Raw genomic sequence first — 21,497 nt, 5'->3', positions numbered from 1 at the left:
TGTAGTACATTAATTATATCTACAGATGAGTATCTGTGTACCACTTGTATTTCTTACTGAATCCAAAAGTTATTACTCAGTCACTGGAAATAGGGTAAAACTTTTTGGCAGGAGTACAAAACCCAAAGACTGAGATAGCACAGTTTAAGTTTTTCATGAGCCATTGCATAGGATGTAATTAGGCACAGGCATTTGATGGATAATCGTCTCAGCTTTCAGTTTTCCCCTCACTGCATTGTTCCAAACATTTTGGTTTTGTTGAGAATGGGATAATCATCTTCACCAGATTTGTTTAATAAGCTGTTGTATTTATATGAGAAGCCCTGAAAGACTGATAGAAAGGAGAACAGTGGTGGGAAAAATAATGGCTTCCATGGAATGAGGATGACCTGCTTCCCTTCTCCCTGTCAGATGTTTTGGCTGGTTTGAAGGGAAATTTGCCGTCATACCTTTGGAGTGGTTTTGAAACTGTGGTCATTACTCCTCTGTGGCTGAAGAGTTCTGAAGCTGAGAGATTGAGATAACCCTGAGATCCAGGGTTATTGGCACAGCGCTGCTGGTACTTACCATGCCTTGATATATTTTATTACTGTTACCTACATACTTTTTGAGCCCATGTAAACTCCTGTATACTTTGGCAAAACATTAATGGCTTTGGCAAAGAGAAGAGGTGCCTTTGTGTATTCTGCCATGTATTCTCTTGCTCTGTTGCTGTTGATTTCATTCTTCCATACCTGGGACTGTTCTTCCTCTTGGATGTTTTTCTACATCCTTTGCAGTCAGCTCTTCTGCCATTCTCATACTTTCTTACTCTCCCGATTTCCTACTCTCTTCCATTTTTAAAATAGGTTTAGACAGCTCTTTTCTCCCCTTTGGCTCCATTTGTCATCACTGTGATCTCCATCAGACCTAATCTTGGTAGTCCTCCTCTCTTAAGCCATCTCACTTTTGTCTTACAATTCTTCCCTGTTTGTCTTTGATTCCTGCTTCCACACTAGTCTTTTGTACTTTTTGAGGTGCCAGATTTCTTCATGCGCTTCTGTTCATTTGCAATGTAGACATGTTTCAGTTCTACTCAATAAACATTAATCAGCCTTTCTCTCACTTGGTCATTCACTTGGCCTTTCCATATCCACTCCCATTTTAGGGGGTTTGCAAGTGTGACCACACTCTGTTCTGATGTCCCTCTTGGCTACTGGAATCTTACTATCTTCAGTCTCCTTCTGTGATGATGTTTTGGACAGCCTTTTGCTTTTTCCCCTTCTCTTACTCATGAAGAAAAAGACAAATGCATATCTGTACTGAGCAGTCTTATTTCAGTCTCTCTACTCCAGCTGTACCTTTCTGCCTAAATTAAAATCTTAGCTGATCAATTTCATGGATTAGGCAATACTCAAGAAAAAAATTCGAGCTTCTTTGCTACTTTCTTTCACAGTCACTCTGTGTATCACCACTTTCTCTCACTTCAGCCTATGCCTTAGCATTGCCACGGTCACTTTCTGATGCTTATCTAAATTCTTCCTAATTCTCCATTTGTCCTTTCATTCACCACAGATGACAAATATGTTCTCTCCTTCCTGGAGGTTCTCCTGTAGGTTCTCCCTGTACCAGCATTCCCCAAGCCTGCTGCACATATATTAGTACATTTTACTCAATTCCTTGAGTAACACTAACTCAGCAATTACTTTTAATTCAGGTTGAAGTTTTTGCTTTGAAGTTGCTTTACATTATTTTAGACCTGAAAATTTGTGTTTCTTTCAATTAGTTGGCCTAAAAGATCTAACCTCACATAAATCTTTCATGTTCTTCATACTTGTCATTTCTAAGACATGCTCTTCATATTTTTTCATGTAGTTAAATTGTTATCAGGATATTATAATTTTCTGTCTGCTGGTGGATGGCTGCCAGTCTACCTCAGAATCTTTTTCAGTTTCGTCATTCAGGTTCCCCTTTGCAGCAATGCTTTTGGAAATCCTGGAAGGCAGGTCTTTCTGCTGTGTCATGCCCATTGCTTAGATCGTCCCCAGGCTGCTTGCTTCCTTGTCATTCATCAGTCTGGATTCATCTGTTCTCTTGTGGCTTCTACTTAGCCCTTACACTTTTTGTGCCAGTAGTTGTCTTTTGCAAAATTTTGTAGGAAGAGATTCATGGTTTAAGAAGGTGAATTCAACAAAACCAAAACCAATTAATAATAAATGACCCTGCAATTCCACAGCATCAGCCAGTGCTTTCGGATTTAATGGTTGTTTTGAAATTTGAACAAATATGAAACTGTTGCAGCTGCTACATGGGTCTGCAACAAAGGCACACAAGGTTCTCACAGCAAGCGATTGAGTCATTGCTATGAGCAGCGATGCCTCTTCTGTGATTCTTTTCCTCAGTTAATGTTGAACCACCAGAAGCAGTTAAAATAACTTTCACTGCCTGGAATTAATTTGATTCATATTTTTCTCCCTGTAAGTATGCTATTTTATATGCGTATTTTGTACCAGCATTTAGAATACGTGACTTAAGCAGTACAGTGAAAACATAAAAATTGTGTCGTTGGACAAGCACTTAATGCCAGTATAGCTCTTTGTTGTGTACTGAATACAAATCAGTTGTTCCAAGAAAAGAGCAGAACTAACCAGTTTACAGAATTACGTGACTTAAAAGGCTTCCCTTCTAATTATTTCTTGTCAGTGCTGCTGTTGATCTGTTCTTTTTTGAAAAATATCCATCACTAAACAGAGAGTGGTCTCTGGCAGCAGTCTCTGCTGTGAGTAGTGGTGGTGATGGGACACTGCTGTGTCACGGCAGGGAGGCAGCTCCCTCAGGGTTGTGCAAAAGTGCTGGAAAGTGATACAGAAGATTCTCTCATGTAGGTACCATCTCAGTGGACATATGCCAGAGCTCCCTGGAGAAGACGGATGTGTTGAAATGTTTGAACACTGACACTACTTTGGGGATTTACTTTCAGTATTTGAGTTGACAGCCATGACTGCTGTGAATCTGAAATTGGAGAGAAAGGAGTAGTGTGTAAAGACAGTCCAAGGGTTATGTGTTGAGAATATAAGTTCAAAAACATTGTTCTGCACTGTAGTTTTCTAGTTGGGTTTTTGCTGTATTTTTGCTGCTTACCTAGTAACTTAGTTTCTTTTCTGTTGTGTTTTTATGTCTGTAATATGAATTACATTAAAGGTAACAGTATAGTATCCTGATATTAGTCTTCCCTATTGGTAAAATCACATTGATAATTGTGGGTAATAACAACTTGAAAAAACTTGTCTTTACAATAAGTATTCTACATGGCTCATAGAAGAAAAAATTAGAAAAGGAAGAGCGTAAGGTCTAGTTCTGAGACACATCCATTCTGATTGAAATCCAAATACATAAAACAAAAGATCTTTGAGTAGATTTAGAACTTCTCACCAATTTCTATGAGTTTTGTGTTTTCAGTGCTTCTGAACTGTGCTCATGGCAGGAGCCATTTCCAGCACAGATTGCTTTGCTATAGTTACGCAGGAATTTGAATGTCAGAATATATGCATCAATGTCTGCTAGTTTGGAACACAGGCTTACCCATTCACTGACCATAAAATGCGGGGCATTTAGGAAAGCCAAGAAAGAAAATTAAGTATTCTCATGTGCATTATGTGAGAGTGGTGGTAAAAGTAAGGTTCTGCTGGCTAAATGAGGCATACTGTATTGTTTGAGATCTTGTATGGCTTAAAAGAAATAAAAAATGACTGCATGAAATTGAACCTTGATGTGACTGCTAGTGATTGGGAATGGTGAATGATTAAAGATGAAGCTAAGAGTTATCTGTCCCTTCTAGTGAAAGAATTAAATTCTCTGAAGTGGTGTAAAAACCAGGAACTATGACTGACTCCTTCCAGAGCCCAAAAGTGAGCGAGATCATCTTAGTGCAGGCGTCGTGTCTGGCTGACTAACCTGAAACCTTGGTTTCCCCAGTTTTTGGCTACCAGCCTTTCTGGCCAGAGCCACAGAACACTGAGGCACCTTAGATGGTATTAGAGGGGAGCTGTGAGTTTTGGCACAGCTTGGACAGCTCTGTGTGTGTCAGACCGTGTGTAGTTTGCTCCACTGACTCACAGTTTTCAGTGTAGGCAAAGGCTTTTGTCTTGATCTTCAAAACAACTGTTGGATTGAACACTCTAGCATCATCAAAGGCTGTATTTAATTTTTGAACTGCCAGAAGAACTGTATTCCTCTGGGAGAATATAATGGTGAAATATCAGAGCAATCATTCATCAGCTGGGGACAGTGTGTTGGTTTGGGGTGCAGGCTATGAAAAAACTCCAAACCTGTGAGGTGACCAGGTAAAAACATCTTTAAAGATGTTTTAAAGGATATGCTATAAAACCACTCTGTATATATAAATGGCTTCCATCATAAACATTATGCAAAAACAACTTCTGTTTTCATCTAAAAAATAATTATCAAAAAAAAAAAGAAAATTAAGAAAATTTGGAATGCTGTCACATCTTAGAAGATACTTTATTTTTAAATATCCTCATATATGAACCATAATATGCTCAACTTTTAAAAGTCGTGTTGTGTAAGCTCTTAGCAGTATTTAGAACTTATCATTTGTAGGCATTACCATCACAGGCACCACTTACTGGGAGAGGCCATAGTACCAAAAGCTAAAGGGTGGCATAGCTCAAAAAGAACTGAGTATTGTGTAAGTGTGATGGACTCAAATTAAGTGTGATCAAATTCTAAACAAACCTTAAGAGGTTTTTTTTTTTTTTCCCAGCTAATTGGAAATATTCTCCCACTGTGCTTTTTAAAGTATTATGGACAGAACTGATAGTGCCTAAGCAATTATTTCTCCCTTCTCAACCTGGTTACTAGAAAACTGATAAGTTGCTTAAAGGATTGAACATCAAAAGTTCAACTCTAGACAATTTAATTGGAGAGAAAAAAACCTTATTAAATTAGATATAAATTAAATAGCATAATAAATATATATTTTAGAAAAGAAATCTTGGTAAATACAATATTTTTCTATATACATGTTTTCATGGTGTTTTTTTTTTTTTTTCTTTTTTTTTTTTTTTTTTTTTTTCTTTTTTTTTTTTTTCTTTTTTTTTTTTTCTTATGATGGTAGTCAGACAATTGCCATCTGAGTGCCTATTGCCTGGTAAAATTGAGACATCATTCTAGTTTTTTTTCAACATTCAAATCTCTTGGGTGTCTGAGGTACATCAGTTTCTTCATTTTAAGTTTCTCTTAGCCTGCCTAACTCATTTTCCTGAGCTCTATCATCCATTCAGGCCTCTTTAGGAGGAGAGGAAGTTGTCATTATGTCTCATAACAAAGACAGAAGTTCAACTGGAGGTATTCTGTTGATAAACATGGGAAAAATTCTAGCGGAGCCCCTCCTGTCTGTGTCAGGGGGTGTATGTTTTCAAAATGATTGCAGTAAGATGAAATGTGATTGTTGACTTGGAACAATGCGGAATGTTTAAGGCAACAAGGTTTCCAAAACTTCCAGCACAGAAATTTTGCTGATCTTTTCTAAAATGTCGAGTTTGCATAAGAATTGCTTCCTCAGAGGGAGACTGTGCAAATGCAAAAATGTTTGCATCTCAGTGTTGTGTTCAAACTGCAAGTCTTTGTACAGGTTTCTGTCAAACTAGAATTAAAAAATACATGGGTTGGTGTGGTACATAGAGAGAGCTTGTCATCCCTGAGCAGAGTGAGAAGATGATTGCCACCCAATTCACTTCTCCTGGCCAGTCTGATTTGATGTCTGATGTCAAGCATGGCAGGTTCCCTTCCACAGTTGAGCTTCACAATAAATACACACTCGAAAGTGTGTGTTACATTGTAGCCAGCCTTAGACATAAAGTGCAGGTCATCAAAATCTCTTCTTCTAATCTTTTTTGATGGCAATTGCCGTAAGGCAAGTCTAGTCCTGAGTCTGTAAAATGCATCCTAGTTGTGTCTGAAGAACTTTTACGTGTGTCATTTTGAACTATGATTTTACTTCTTTTCTCAAGCTCTTGTGGTGAGTAATGTGAAGTCACAAGACTTCTTCTTCCTGACTGGCTGATATAAATTTGATGTGAGAGAAGAAAAATAATGAGTTTCTGTTGTTCAGCTGTGGATGATAAATGTTCCTGCTCAGGTTCTTAACATTTTCAGGGTCTTAGAAATATTTTAATGAATATGTAAGCAGTGATACTTACAAAGAAATACAACCTCATGATTCCTGATGAGTGAAAGAGGCATCTTTGCCAATTATTTCTTTTGCTATAGCAAGCATTATGTTTAACACTTCTCTGCATATTTTCTGCTGGACAAAATTAACATGAATGTGTAATTAAAGTGAGGGTTTGGTCCGTGTGTCATAATGGAGAATGTGAATGAACAGCCCAAGTTTTAAAAGGTGACTGCCAATAGATGTTAGTATTGTACATACATATTAAAAAATACATTGTTCCATACAATAGCTTTAAATGCTACTTCTCTTTTTCTTTTCTTTTTCAATATAAGATTGGTATGCACCAGCTGTATCGAAAGAATAGGTGCAATTGGAAGGACAAGTACAGAGCAAATATTTAATGTTGTAAGAAATTAAAATAAGCTATAATTTAATGCAGAACGATTTTCAAATAAGAAAATTCATTAGCAAAAAGGTGACCTTCAAAATAGTTTTCTGTGGAGTTAGTAATGCTCTGTAATATTGTACTAAGAGATGAGCTTGAAGACTTTTTTGTAAGCAAAAACTCTGCAAACCCAGCTTTCTTGTGAAGTGGTATGTGAAGTTCCTGAGAATCAACATGCTTTTCTGTTGGTCATTGTTACCTTAGGAAGCTTACAGTGCTGAAGAATCTGATAATGCTTTTAGTAATTTTATATACACCCAGCTATATAATTACTTTTACTGGTATTTAAAGTAGTAAAGAACAAAATGTATGTTCAGTATGTTTTTTCTCTGCCTTCTGATTGCAAATCTGGCTTTTTGTCTCTTTCTTCTACTTGCTTTCAGTATACTGCAGAAGTGTCACTGGTCAAGCAAGAATGGACTCTTGCAGTGGTGACTAATCTTAGCCTTCACAGCTCATTGCCTTTCACTCACTGTATATGCAGATATAAAAGAGACCATTGGTATGGTTTCTGTTTAGCTTTTTAATTTATTTTTATTGCAGGAAGCTATGTACACATAAAGACTGTTCTTTAAAAACTTGGTGATAGAAATGGTAAAAAAATCAAAACAAAAATTAACTTTAAATATATAATGATGTGAAGTTATTCATAGACTGAAAGATCATTTAAATGAGTACTGTTTTAGAAACTCAGCTGTATGCATGTTGATTAGATATATAAACAAAAGGTAGCAATGCCTTTAATTTTAATTTCTTGGAATTTGTTTTTGATTTCCAGCATAAATATGCATGAATCTAGGGTTCACATTGCTTAGAAATTCCTATAAGCTTTCTGTTTGCATTTCTGTGTGCATATACAATTGCATGTGCCCTCCAGGCTATCTAGTTTCTTTGTGCCTACTAGCAAAAATTTACAACAGTGGTGCCATCAGTTCAGGATTAAGTGGAGCAGAACCTGCATCTGCAAAATTATTCAGCTTTTTTATATTATCCAGTACTTTTATGGAGCATTATCTTCTCTCTTTGTTAAGGAATTAGTGAGGCACTGCGGCACCCTGGGGAAACTTGCCAATGCCATCAGCCCATCCTGAGATGTGCTTTGGGGACAGAGGGAAGCTGAGTCCCAGAGAGGAGGCATGAGGGGATCTAGGAAGATGCTTGGAGAACATGTGTCTCTTGCAGAGGATGGTTGAAACTCCCTTAGAGCAGTTAATTCAGCTTAAGCAGCTTTTTAGTTTTTAACTGCAAGGACACCCAGATGAATTTTAAATCAGTCTATTTCGTGAAATTCACCTAACAACAGTGATTTATGTGTCCACATGTGAGTATCTCTTTGCCAGTGTGTTTGTGAGGGACAGTAAAGCTGCATATCACTTAGACACTTGCTCTCAGAAGGCTGTTGATTAGTTGCTGCCCAGATTTTGTAGATTTAAGATTACAATATTGGAAAGTAGAATTTGAACACAAATACTCGTGCTTCCTTTTTTAATGATGTTTCTTCAACTTTTAACAAACAGCCTTGGGTAAGAGTACTGGTGATGACAGAAATGGTTCTCTTTTCCTGGCTGTAATACTGGTGGTGTTTACATTTGGGGGCAGTGGTTTTTATTACAGCCTCCCTGTTAATGGGGTTGTGACAAGTATCATGGACTTGTTTGATTGTCTTGTAACTCACTGTTTGTCACCTCACAGGCTGAAGAGGAAACAGTGGCCTTTCTTGCTCACAGTGGAAGTGAAGATGAGTTTGATCCAAGCACTCTCCCAGATCCTGATAAATACAAAGACTCTGATGCAGAACAGGATTTAGAAAGTGAAGAGAGCTATAGGTATGTACCATCTGCCATGTTAATTTTAAAATTATGGGTTTTTATAAATTGTTTTGTTTACATGTTAAGAATTCGTCTTACAGTCTTCCTCTTTCTCATGAGACCTAGTATTTGACTTTTAAAAGTTTGTGTGTTAGGTGCTGAAAAGAAACCTGAGCTAAAGGCTATTATTTTCTTTTGTGAAGTTGTATAAGAATGATTTTTGAGTCAGTATTGAAGGGATCTCGGTGAGACTGTTTCACATGCAAAAATATTGACTAATTGATCTGGATGTTTCATGTGTTTCTATGGTGGGTTTACCCTCTGGATGCTCACTGCCCACCAAAGCCACTCTATTACTGACCTTCTCAACTGGGCAGGGGAGAGAAAATGTAATGAACAGCTCCAGGGTTGAGATAACACCAGGAGAGATTCCTCACCAGCTACTGTCGTGGGTGAAGCAGACTTGACTTGTGAATAAATGAATTTATTTATTATCAATCACATGACAGTAGGTTAATGAGAAATAAACCCAAATCTTCAAACACCTTCTCCCTACATTTCTCTTGTTCCCAGCATTAACTTAATTTTTTTTCTACATCTTCATCCTCAGCAGCACAGAAGGATGGGGAATGGAGGTTGCAGTCAGTTCATCACATGTTGTTTCTTCCACTCCTTTCTCAGGGGAGGATCCTTTCCCTGCTCCCATGTGGGCTTTTTCCTGCAGTGGCTTCTTCCATAGTCTTCTTCAACTCTTTCCTGTGGGCTGCAATTCTTCATGAACTATTCCAGTGTGGGTCCCTTCCATGGCATACAGTCCTTCAGGAACAGGTTTTTCCAGTGTGGACTCAAGTCCTGCCTGCAAATGTGGATGTGCCCCAGCATGGGCTCCTCTCTCCACGGGGCCACAGGTCCTGTCAGGATCCTGCTCCAGCACAGGCTTCTCAGGGGATCACAGCCTTCTGGGGCTCCAGAGGCTGCAAGGGCACAGCTGCCTCACCATGGGCTGTGGGGGAATCTCTGCTCTGGCACCTGGAGCACCTCAGGATTTGATGATCCCTTTGCACCTGTGCTGTATTACATGAATTTGTGCATGGTAAAACTTGATAAGTTCTATGATTCAGTGTTGCTCAGACTCTTTAAGACTCATGTGAAGTGGAGTCTGAGTAGAAGTAAATATATAATAATGAATTAAATTAATTCAAAACAGTGTTTAAAATTGTATGAACCAGAAGCCTTTATTTTGTGTAGTTTAATAGAAAAGCACAGGTTGGGAATGAGGATCTATAGTTGATGCCAGCATACTGTGGGAAAATGAAGGGATATTGCATGAAGTCCTGTGTGGTTTACTGCAACAAGACCACTTGAGTTTCTGACAAGCAATGTATGCTGTAACAAATGGAGAAGGATCATCTTGACACTTAAATGGGAGCATAGATGTCTAAGTTCATGAAGGTCTTGCTTTTCACATCTGAATCGAGTGACTCCTAGGGGCTAGATTGTCCTTATCCCTGTGTCACTGTGTGTTGTGGAGTCAGTATGCAGGACAGGGTGTGAGACATGGATTTAAGGGCTAGATAGCCCTGAGTTAACAGGCTGGTGGCCATGTCCCCTGGAGACTATTCACCAGTGAATGTCAATAGGACTGACAAGCATGGGGAAAAGCATTGCATTTTTTGAGCAGCAGTAAATCACTCCTTCGTTGTGCAAGGGGGAGTATGTATTCATACATCACGTTTTGTATTGATCCTTTCCTCAGAATGTCAGCCAGACTCAAGATTAGCTGCACTTTAAGAATAAAAGTTGACAGAGATGGGCAGATTTTTGGCAGTGGTAGTAAGTCCAGATTTGTTGGATCAGTGGCTGATCTGGCCCCCCTAGAGTGAGGTCATGTGCTCTTAAGGAGAGCAAAGACTCAAAGAAAGTAAAGGTCTTTGGTCATTTTAGCTTCCTGTAGAGTAGATTAGGAAAGAAAAAACATGCACCAAAGGAAACCGGGGAGGTTTCCTTTAGTGTATCTCTAGACATACCTACACTGAGCATCAAAGCTGCCTTTGGAGCTAGAGAACAGACCGCTATACACATTGAAGAAATGTGGCTTCATCAACACTGCTTACTGGAAACAGTCCTTGACCTGTCTTACTGCAGCAAAGTACTGAGACATTGCCCAGAGGAGCTTTAGTTGGCACCATCCGAAGTCACAGCAGTTGTGGACAATCACACGCCAATACTTGTGCCCTCACCACGGCCAAATCTATTTAGCCTGTAACAACATGACTGATATTCCCTGGGCAGGCCATGGCCAGCACAGGATTATCCATCACATGCTGTGCTGTCACCAGAGTCATCAATGGTGCTGCCTCCCAACACACCCCACTCAGGCAGCCTTAGAAATATAAAGGCTGTTTGCAGCTGCTCCTAAGTCAGCTTTGATGCTCAGTGTAGGTATGTCTGGTGAGGTGCTCTGAGGACTCCATAGAAGACTTTTGAGAAAGAGCAAGATACAGTGAAGGAAATTAATTTGAGGCTGTTAAATCAACACTCATGCCTCATGCAGCTCTCTTAGAATTGCTATTGAATTGTATGATGAGTTGCTTTTGGGGCTGGGAAATATTGACCTAATGATTTTAACAAAAACAAATTAGCTGAGTAGCAGGCAGTAAAATTGGGCTTTGAGATTAGAAAACACCACTCTATCTGTTTTATATTTTCAAAATCCAGAGATTTTGCTCAGAGTTGGATTAAAATAGAAATATGTTGGGCTACACTAGCTGCTCCTTGTTTTAAGGGGGAAAAATGATTCTAAAAGGGATAATTGGTAGTAAGTATGAGACCTAGGGTGTCTTCCTTCAAGAGTCTTTAAAAATAGACCATCTGTCCATGGGTTCAGAAGCCAAAATTACTATTAATCTTCTCTCTGTCCTCCCACAGATTTTTTTTTTTAACTGGGGGAGCTGTACAAATCATGAGTTAAATTTGCCTTTGCATAAAAATTCCCTTCCAGCCATACCTCTACAAGCAGAGTAATTAATGACTTCAAGCATGTAATATGAGATTAATTTTTGTATATCTAGTAACATTCATCATATTTGGTTTAAGGCTATCAAATGTAAATTGTTAATGAGGTGAAAAATCTAAGAATATAGAACAGGGTGAAAGAAAAGCAGCTGGATTTCTTAAATATTCATTTTGCAGTCAGATTGAGTTTTTGGTATTTCTAATTCCTCAACCTCTTTAAATAAAAATGTTGAGGAAGAACAAAGTTCCGATTGACCTCATCATTATCTTCTTTAAATCTTTAAAGGGTATGACTGATCAGATTAGCTCCTAGATCAGCATGGAGAAGATCTTGGATGTGAGGGAAAATATCTTTGTTCTGATACTGGTTTTTTTGTAACTTAATGGGCAGTCACCAGGTGAAAAGTGTGCAAGTCAGTGCTACTTTGTTGTGTGCCTTCCTTTATTTATGAAAACTGTGAGGAAATTGCAGTTTCTTACAGCAGGATGGTGATGTTGACCTGATAAGTTTTAGGTCATTCTTGATGAGGTTGACATTACATTGTCTTTTGAGATGATTTATTAGCAAATCATGGTGCTCCTTCTAAAATGAATTATTCAGGTCATATCTGTGACTGTGAAGGCCAGAACCTAATGTTGTGATGGCCAGAAAAGCAGCATAGGAGAAACATTATAAAAGGTCTCAGTTTAAAAGCCTTGGTCATTCTGATTAGCTGCAAAATTGGACATGGAGATACTGAATTGCTCTTGATAGGGGCTTATATGTTCAGTTTTAGAGGTGTTGTGATTTATATCAGTGGAATGGCCAGTAAGGAATCATAGAATCATAGAATTTAGGGTGAAAAGAACCTTTAGGATCAAACCGTTAACCCAGCACTGCCAAGTCCCACTAAACCATGTCCTTGAGTGCAACATCTACAAGTCTTTTAAATACCTCCAGAAATGGTGACTTCACCACATCCTTGGGCAACCTGGGCTTGACAGCAACCCTTTTGGTGAAGAAATATTTCCTGTTACCCAACCTAAACCTCTACTTGTGCAACTTGAGGCCACTTCCTCTTCAGTTACAGAGACTGATGAGGTCCCCCCTGAGCCTCCTTTTCTCCAGGCTAAACACCCCCAGCTCCCTCAGCTGCTCCTCACAGCACTTGTGCTCCAGACCCTTCCCCAGCTCCGCTGCCCTTCTCTGGACACGCTCCAGCCCCTCAATGTCTTTCCTGCAGGGAGGGGCCCAGAACTGAGCACAGGATTTGAGGTGTGGCCTCAGCAGTGCCCAGGACAGGGGGACGGTCACTGCCCTGGTCCTGCTGGCCACACCATGGCTGATCCAGGCCAGGATGCCATCGGCCTTCTTGGCCACACACTGGATCATGCTTAGCCACTGTTGACCAGCACTCCCAGGTCCTTTTCTGCTGGGCAGCTTCCCAGCTACTGCCCCCAACCTGTAGCACTGACTGGGGTTTCTGAGACTCAAGTGCAGGACCCAACCTTGGCCTTGTTGAACCTCCTAGAGGTGGCCTCAGCCCATAGATCCAGCCTGTCCAGATCTAGAAAATAGCACAGCCCAATATATTTTAATTACCATTTTTATGTGCTGTAGCATTGTGACAGCAAGTAAGGAAGAAGCTGCACTGGGCTTTATGGAAGGGACTGCAGTAATTAATCTTCATTAGGATTGCTGCCATGCCCTTGTGAATTAAAATTTATTACATGGAAAAAGTTTTGGGCACAGCATGTTTGATTAGCAAAATGCCAATATTTATGGGATAAATTATTCTTAACTTTTCTGAACTGTATTTTACTAGCAGATTCATTCATTATTCCTGTACATTTCTTTGGGGAAGAGCTTGTGTGCTTTATTGCAGCCTGGAAACTTGACTCATGGCCTGTAGTTCAGTGGCAAGGAAGGTTTGTTTTTAGAGAAATGCTGGTAAACCTATACTCCAAAGCATTCCCTGATAAATGTTAAGTGAAGCAGAGCCTGTCTAGAGATCCTGCCAGAACCGCGTTGTTTAAACAACAGCAACTTGGCTGTGTGACTGCACATTTCAAATGGCTGATTCTCAAGCATTTAAAATCTGAACCTTACAGCTTGTTAAGACATTGCTTAAAGCTTAGAAGTGAGTTAAATCCTGACAATTAAAGCTTTCTATTTCCCCCTGGATTTACCTGAAAACATACTTGTGAGTTTATTTTGGACTAGTTTAAAATTAGAGTTTCTTGGTGTATAGCTATCAGACTCATCATTAGATCCCATTTCCCAGGTGCCATTCAGATATGCTGGCGTTTGGTGTTTTAGGTACAGGATTCATAAACTATACTTTAATTTTTGAGTAATAAATACAGCAAATTATAGCATCTTACTTAGCTGTTACAGCTGTGCAAATGGTGGCCACAGAAATTACTGTGCCTGTTGATAAATTGGCTGTTGGTAGCTCCTCACCTGTGTAAACACAAAGTAAATCCTTTCATTAGGCAGCCTCAGACTGCATGGATTGTTCAGGCAGCTGAACAGCTAAATTTCACCAGATGGTAAAAGGAAGGAATTGTAAACCAGATTCACATGCCACTTTTGAAATGAGGAGGAATTCATTTGACAATAAGTGTAGAAGTTATTCCAATATAGCTGCTTTTGCACACTCAGTCCTTCACAAGTGGAGCTGAGAGTTATGCCTGTTACAACTCCTCCAAAGAACCTTCTGTCCATATAGCTAAGGAAAAACACCCTGAATGAGCACAGGATACCTCTTGATCATCATGATGCCACACATTTTTCATCTCACTTTTAAAATTGCTACTATCACCTTTTCTAAAAGCTCTAACTCTGACTGCTCCTTCAGAGTAGTACAGCCCCTTTGCACACCAACCAAACCAGTGCTGGTAAAAATTCATCCTGGAATAACAGGGATGGGGGTTGGACTTGCTGTTCTTCAAAGGTCCCTTTCAACCCAAATCGTTCTGTGGACAGTCAGTCTGTCTTTACTCTGCGTCTCAAAATCAGGAACATTTTATTCTCATGTTCCTTGTGATTCTCTGTTTACCTTCTGAAGCTGTCGTTATCAAATACTGTTTTGAATTTACTTTTTGTGCATCATGAAAACACAACTATTTAGCTGTCTTTATTGGTTGTTGGTTTTGCTGCTGCTGCTTCCTGTGTTATACATTCCTCTGCATTCACCTCTCCAGTTCACAGCCCAGCTGAGGTCAAATAAATGTGGAAATACACTTGCCTATGTGTAGATGGATCTTCTGTTTACACTGCTAATCAAGCTACACAATCCCTCAGTAACAGTAAGAAGCAGCTTGACTCAACAGAATCATCCCACAAAACTTAAGATGAAAATTAATCATAACTGTCTTGATGTGCTTTTGTTTGTGGAAAAAAATAGAGGAATCTCACGGTTCAGTTCCTCCTGGGTGTGTTTTATATTTAAATGTTTTACCTTATAGATATCTTGGCCTAAGGGCCTCTGAAACTCCACAAGTTATTATAAATTTTGGTGTTTAAAGTCTACTGTTTCATAGCTTGTAGGTACAAATGCATAGCTCGTGAGGTTTCTGCAGTGTTTTAATTGCGAAGATGTTTTTAAATAATGTCCTAGATGAAGCATTAGTCAATTATGAATGCAAACTGGGCTTCAGAGTCCGTTCAAGGACTGGAAATAATTGGCTCTTTTGCAAACAAGCTAAAATGCTTTTACTTAATGAGGCCTTTCTTGAGCTTTTAAAGTGAACCCCTACAGTCTGTCCTGATCAAAGTGAACACCATGAAACTCCAGCCCAGACCCACGCTGTCCCCTTGGAAAAGTGAGAATTCTTGAATGCTTCAGTATATTTTCATATACTGTCAGTATAGCTTCAGCGTTTATGGAATATTTTAACCACTACAGAGAGAAATATGAGACTTCTTTCCCCAGAAAAGGAATAAAATGTTGGTAGCAAGCCCTGAAAAGCCACCCCCATGCAAATGACAGCTCAAAGCCAGCAAAGTTGCTATATCCTGTGAATTATAGGAAGAGTGAGTATTTGGAGCAGTCATCATCTATTCATGAAATTACTGAATGTTTTCAATTGGAAGGGACCTTCTGGATCATCTTGGTCCAACATGGGCAGGGACACCTTTCCCTAGACCGCGTTTCTTTACACTATTTCTCTTGAGTAGGCAGGGAAGAACAATATAAAGGCAGGGTATTTAATTTGCCTTAATTGTGAAAATGCAGGGTGTTTCTTATAGGATTTCCTTCCTTCTGGGCTGTAACAAGTAGGCAGGAGGTGGCACCGTTCTTCTGTGAAAGTTGAGATGGATGAGAGAGGGAGGCAGGTCATACTTGTGCAGCCCACCAGCACAAGGCTGTCATATCTCCTGTAATAATTCCTTCATCTCTGTGGAGGGGCAGCCAGAAAGCACAGTGTACAAGCTGCATTGTGCTGCTGGTCCCTCTCAGAGAGAATTTGGGAACTTGCTGAAAACTGTCATGTTAGAGGTTAATGTTTGGGTTAGGCTGGCTTCCAGTGAGTGGTGAAACCAGCATTTCACAGACTATTAATTAGTCCTATTAATGGAAAAAAATAAGGTGGTTAGCTGAAAGTGTGTTGAATTGGCCATTGGGTTCCTTTGCTGTGTTGATTCTAAGGACAGTATTCCCCAATTAGAGCTGTTTATTGTAGCTGCTGTTTCTTACTGTTAAGTGTCTAAACACTATTTCTGAATGGAACATTTCACAAGCATTACATTTACACTCAAACAATTTTAAAAACTATGGACATGAAAAAATTCTTGTTGAAACTTTTTTGTAAGTAAACTGAATTTTCTGAGTAGCAATTTGATAAATTGAAAATCTGAATTTGACCAACTCTCTTAGAAAAGCCTTAACTCTGTTTTTGAAGTCAAATTTCTATTTTTGTTTTTTTTAAAAATACAAACATGAAAAGCTGAGAATGCTGTTGTTCCAGTTAGCTGATTTGGATGGAATGGTTTGGGGTGTGGGGGTTGCATTTTACTGGTTTTGGGGTATGCATTCTACCCTACAGCATGCAAAAACCAGCTCTCCGTAATCTGGTTCACAGATATATCTTAGAATAAATTTTATTAGATTGTTTTAAACTCAGATAAGAAGATTTATACCATTTTTTCAAAGGTTTGGACAAAAAGCACATGAAGATACATGAAAGCTGTGTCTTTCCTCCTATTGTTGTCACGTGGCCACGTGGGAGAAGCCCGGGTGATAAAACAGATTGGCAGCTGTTTTATCCAGATTGAGGGCTGCAAAAAGCAGTTATTTCAAGTCTTAAGGGAAGCAGCAGAAGAAATAGGATTTCATGAGGAAAAATTACTAGGTTTGGGCTTTTCCTCTTCTTCTCATGGCAAAGAGGTGTTTAGTAGCTTCCAAGGGAAATGTCTGAAAGAAGGGGAAAGAGTGATCAAATGAGATAGTCCCAGATCAAAACTGTATCAAGTGTAGGATTTGCCAATCAGAGGACAGTTCTTATATTTTTATTTCTGGTGCATATTTATTGTAGGAAAGATCTTGAATGCATGTCAAGGTCCACTGACACATCACTAAATCAATTTTGTCAAGTTGTCTGTTGCTGTATTAGGCAGCAAATATTAGATAAGACTTATAGCAATATCCTGATACACTGTAATCAATTAAGACAGCAGAACATCCACCACCACCTGGGTCTGAGAGCGGCTCTAATTTAGACATTCAGAGTTCATCAGCTTCCATTGCTTCACCCTTCTGAATTGTAATTTTGTTTGCCCTTATCTTGACACAAATTTGCCTTGTTGAAGAGGAATTGTTAGATTACATGATGATATTGATTACCACAGTTGTTAAAAAGACTAATTGATTTTTTTCTGCAGTGAACTTGAGGAGGAGACTGGAAGAAAGAAGAGAAGCTACAGCAACAATGCCACAGCAGAAGAAATGCCACGGAAAAGAAAGAAGATGGAATTCAGCCAAGAGGAGGACTCCTATTTACCATTAGATACTGGGCTTTCTCTGGCAGAGGATGAAGAGCTTGTACTGCATCTGCTCAACAGTCACAACTAATTATTTTTCTGCAGGTTTTCTTCTCTGGGACATTTCCACAATTTTGTCAGTAGTTTACACAAAATGAATTTGGCACCTGGGCAGCTGGGTACCAGCGAATGTAGATAACTGAGTTCCACGTGCAATGGGATTGCCTTAGATTGGTTCATAAGTTATAGGAAATATTTAGTCTGATTTATAAAGCTTTCTAAATGAACTTTTCAACCCAAATCCCCAGGTGTCATTTTGCAGTAGAGTGTTCACAATTTTAAATCTCCAAGTTTTGAAACAATTACCTTCTTCTATTTTCATCTTGCTTTAAATGAAAACAGGATGTTGCTTTCTTGACTATGCTAGGTTTGTTATTTTGGAAGATATGTGTGTACTAAATTTTTTAAGGAAGAAATACTGTTGGCAGCTCAGATCATATTAATTAAAAATAAAGTATGTACTTTCTTCTTTGTATAAGGCACATATTTTAAGAATATTTTAATAAAAATTTCTAGAGCCTTGATGTAAACTTAATGGCGTCTTTCAGCTTTTTAATGAAACCATATATTTATCCTTCAGGTATCATTTCTGTTATGATTCTGTCACTGGTGTTAGGCAATTCAGAAAACACCTTTTAGAAGCTAAAACTGAGTCTTGTATTTGAATGCCAGATGAATGAGAACACATTGTCTCTTAGTTGTATCTGTTTGGTCTTTCCATATGAATGTACTAAATACTCCTTTTTTGTGAGTATCATTTTTTTTTTGGTCACAGAAATCTATCATCACCTATTCAGTACAACCCTTTCCTCCTCTCCCTATACTCTGTGCTATCTTTTTAGCTCAGTTACCCAAAACTGAAAATATACTGCAAATTCTTGCCTCCAAATGTTTCTTCCACTGTTCTGCCAGCAGGCAGGGTATCGTAAAAACAATATTATAGGCAGAGCACATCTGCCATCTGCTCCTTCCTGACAATGTGGAATGAGAAGAAATGACTGAGTTTCACAAACAGCTAAACATGAAAGATGGGACCTGCTTGGCAGCTGATGCACGGTGTTTGTTTAGTCTACAGTGCCACAGCGGGTCTGGAAAATGTTGTGATCTGGGACCAGCATCACTGATGAATCTGTTAATGAAGAAGGATCTGCTGTGGTGCTGCTGTGACTGGTGCACATGTCCCATGTGCCGTTGTGTGAATGGCTGCAGTGAATGTAATGAGCAGCCTCAGCAAATCTGTGTGCTGGGATAGCAGAGCTCTTGCTCCTGTAGCTGTGGAGGGAGGCAGAAAACTGCAGTGCAGAGAGCTGCTCAAAGATGATTTGGATATGGATGACAATACATGCAGTGGTGTGTGCTTCTTAGAGATATTCACAGATCCATAGTGTACTTGGTGGTGGTCAGTTGTCTGATGAGAGACCTGATGTCTCTCAAATCAAAGCTTTGTTCTAAGAAGCATGAACAGGTGTTGAGGCAAGCAAGTAAAAAACCAAAAGACTTACTGTTTCTGACTAGAATATTCTTATTTGTGTGCTGAAGTGGGAGAGAAATATTCTTACCTACTGAACAGTAAGATTAAAATTAAATTATACATGTGGGAAGAATTGTGGTGCAGTTTTTATCTTGTGATGATTTTTTAAGTGTCTGCATAAAAATAATTCTTCAAGTGCTTTTACTTTTGCATTTTTAAATAATTAAGTTTCTAATGTATTTGTGTTGCTCGATATAGAGCCAGTGTTTCTTGAATCCTTATGAAGTTTGCCCATCTGCTTCAAATGTGTCCATCCTTAAGGGTATGGTGTGTATATAAAAAATTAAGTCATGTGAAAAAGAAGAGGGAAGGTGTTACCCTACGCCTTTAGAGGGGCAACACGTTGTGACGTGGGAGCGGACGTTCACAGAGGACAGCAGGCAGCAGCTTGGTGAAACATGGAATGCTCTTTTATTATCTGACTCCAAAGGCTTATATAAATTTTGTACAGAGGGCCAAGATTGGCCCAAGGAGGTAACAACCTCTTGACTCTATTGGTCAATATGACCATCAGTCAAGTTCTCTCTCAGAGAACAAGAATGCAAAACATACAGATAAATTCTAAGAATACAATATTGTTTACATGAAGCAGGGTGAGAAGCTGCTGCAAAGACTCAAACACTGGAAACCAAGAAATGCAAGGACGACAGGAAGGGGCTTAAGGCAGATGCTCTATGCCATGAGTGTATGTAACAACAGGTAACTGCTGCATATGCTAGAAATAGTAAGACAAAAAATCCAGCATCCAGCATTTTTGGGAAGCAGCTGTGGTTCTGGGTTATCATTCCTGTCAGCTGTAGATCTGTTTGACGGGCTCCTCACCAGCCCTGTTTATAGCAGTGTTTTTCTGGTCTAAGAAAAGAAGCACAAATAGACAAAGCAAGTACCAGTCTCAGGCCTGACTTGACTGAAGTGTGTTTTCCAGGGAGCTTCTTTCAATTCACACCTAGGGACCTCTCAATCTGCTGGCAAAAGATTTGGCATGTGTGTCCAGGGTTAATGGGCAGGTGAGCAGGGCCAGCTGGGCATGCCACCCATCATCTATCTCCTTTTCTCCTGGTCCCAGGTGTGCCACTGTAGCATCAGAATAAATCCCAAGCTTTTGCAAGGTTGTTTTTCATAAGCGTTACAGTCCCAGCTTTACACAGGAGAAATGGAAGCAGGGAAATCATAGCCAAAGACTTCCTTGATGACTTTATGTAGCTGATCTGCAATTCCTAAATCACTTGTGGTTTACCAAGAGCAGCCTCCCACTTGGCAGCTGAACTGCCTTCTGTGCAGAATTGTAACCTTCAGGTGTTGTACTGTCTGCTGGGATGGGTTTCAGGCTTCTTCACCCCTGTAAGTTGCAGCCTATGGGAGATCCCCTTTGGAGACTCCTTCAGGAGGGGTGGAAAAGTCTGAGTAAGGTGCTGAGTATTTTCCAAGGCCATTGGCCAGGAGACATTCTTGAACTGCCAAGCAGAAAGTCTTGTTTTAATGCATTTTCAGATCAGTTTGCATTTGTATGTTATATTAATAGTGGTTGATTTCCTTCTGCTGCTAGAATGATTCTAGTGTGTTGATTTATAGCTGGGTATAGCATTAAGATCTATTACATGTAGCTAATTCTCAAGATATACATTAGGCATTTATGTAATTGCATAGCTTAGTGGACTTTTATTCAGAATCAATTTTTCTCTTTGTTGTGTAAAAAATAACGAAGACATTTGTTTGCCAGATTATTTATTGCAGTTTGTTTGAAGCCTATTTAGATAAAAACTGGAAGTCAGGTAAAAGGAGAGCATTGAAGAGTTTGGGTTTTTTAGATCAGTTAAATAGACTGACACTAGATGTACTATCTACTGAAGATACCCAGCTTGCAGTATTTTCATGAGGCTCATAAAATGTGTCACAGCAGAGGTAGTGTTAACCTCAGCATCATAGAACTTTCTGTTCAGTGTTCACTTTGAAAAGACCTTATTGATGCTGCACATTAAATTGTGTGAAGAGTATAAGAAATTTAAGCTCTAAGATAAGGGATTGCAAATTAATATTAAACATTTTAAATGGGTATTTTTCCTTAAATATTATATGAATAGAAATAAAAAATTATTCCTCCTGCAACTGACTGAGTTCAGCTGGAGCATTGATTGGTGTGTCCTGCCGTCTGGCCGTGCTCATAAAGAGAGAAAAATGCCTGAAGCAAAACATTAAAAAACAGAGAACTGTGGTAGAGAACATTCAATTCAGACTATAAAACATAGTACAAGATCTGAAGATACTGAAGTGACTGTGAGTTCCTGTAATCCTGGATATATATGACTAAACTGATACCAAATACAAGAAGAAAATGTCTCTTAGTAAAGACTGCTAATGGGTATTTTTCTTTATCATGATGCTCTCTAGTTTGACCTGATTGATGCTTATATCCTGTGAGAGATGGAGTGTGCCTTGCAGCAAGGATACTGAGCTGTGGTAGGCTGCAGCTGCTGAAGAAATGGCCACTGTGGCTCAGG

General features: G+C 39.2%; 1 protein-coding gene across 1 annotated transcript in view; it reads left to right on the top strand.

The window, feature by feature from the left end:
- The window catches only part of DDX10 (DEAD-box helicase 10), a 156,705-nt gene extending 138,760 nt beyond the window's left edge, over positions 1-17,945 (top strand). The window contains exons 17-18 of the mRNA XM_083854830.1: positions 8,313-8,446; positions 17,310-17,945. Coding sequence (XP_083710956.1) covers positions 8,313-8,446; positions 17,310-17,499 — 324 coding nt within the window. The 3' untranslated portion in view covers positions 17,500-17,945. The remainder of the gene's footprint in view (positions 1-8,312; positions 8,447-17,309) is intronic.
- Positions 17,946-21,497: the final 3,552 nt, after the last annotated feature.

The sequence above is a fragment of the Zosterops lateralis genome (assembly GCF_965231275.1).
Source record: "Zosterops lateralis genome assembly, chromosome: 2".
In the NCBI taxonomy this organism is placed as follows: domain Eukaryota; kingdom Metazoa; phylum Chordata; class Aves; order Passeriformes; family Zosteropidae; genus Zosterops; species Zosterops lateralis.
This window is presented reverse-complemented; position numbering and strand designations above follow the sequence as displayed.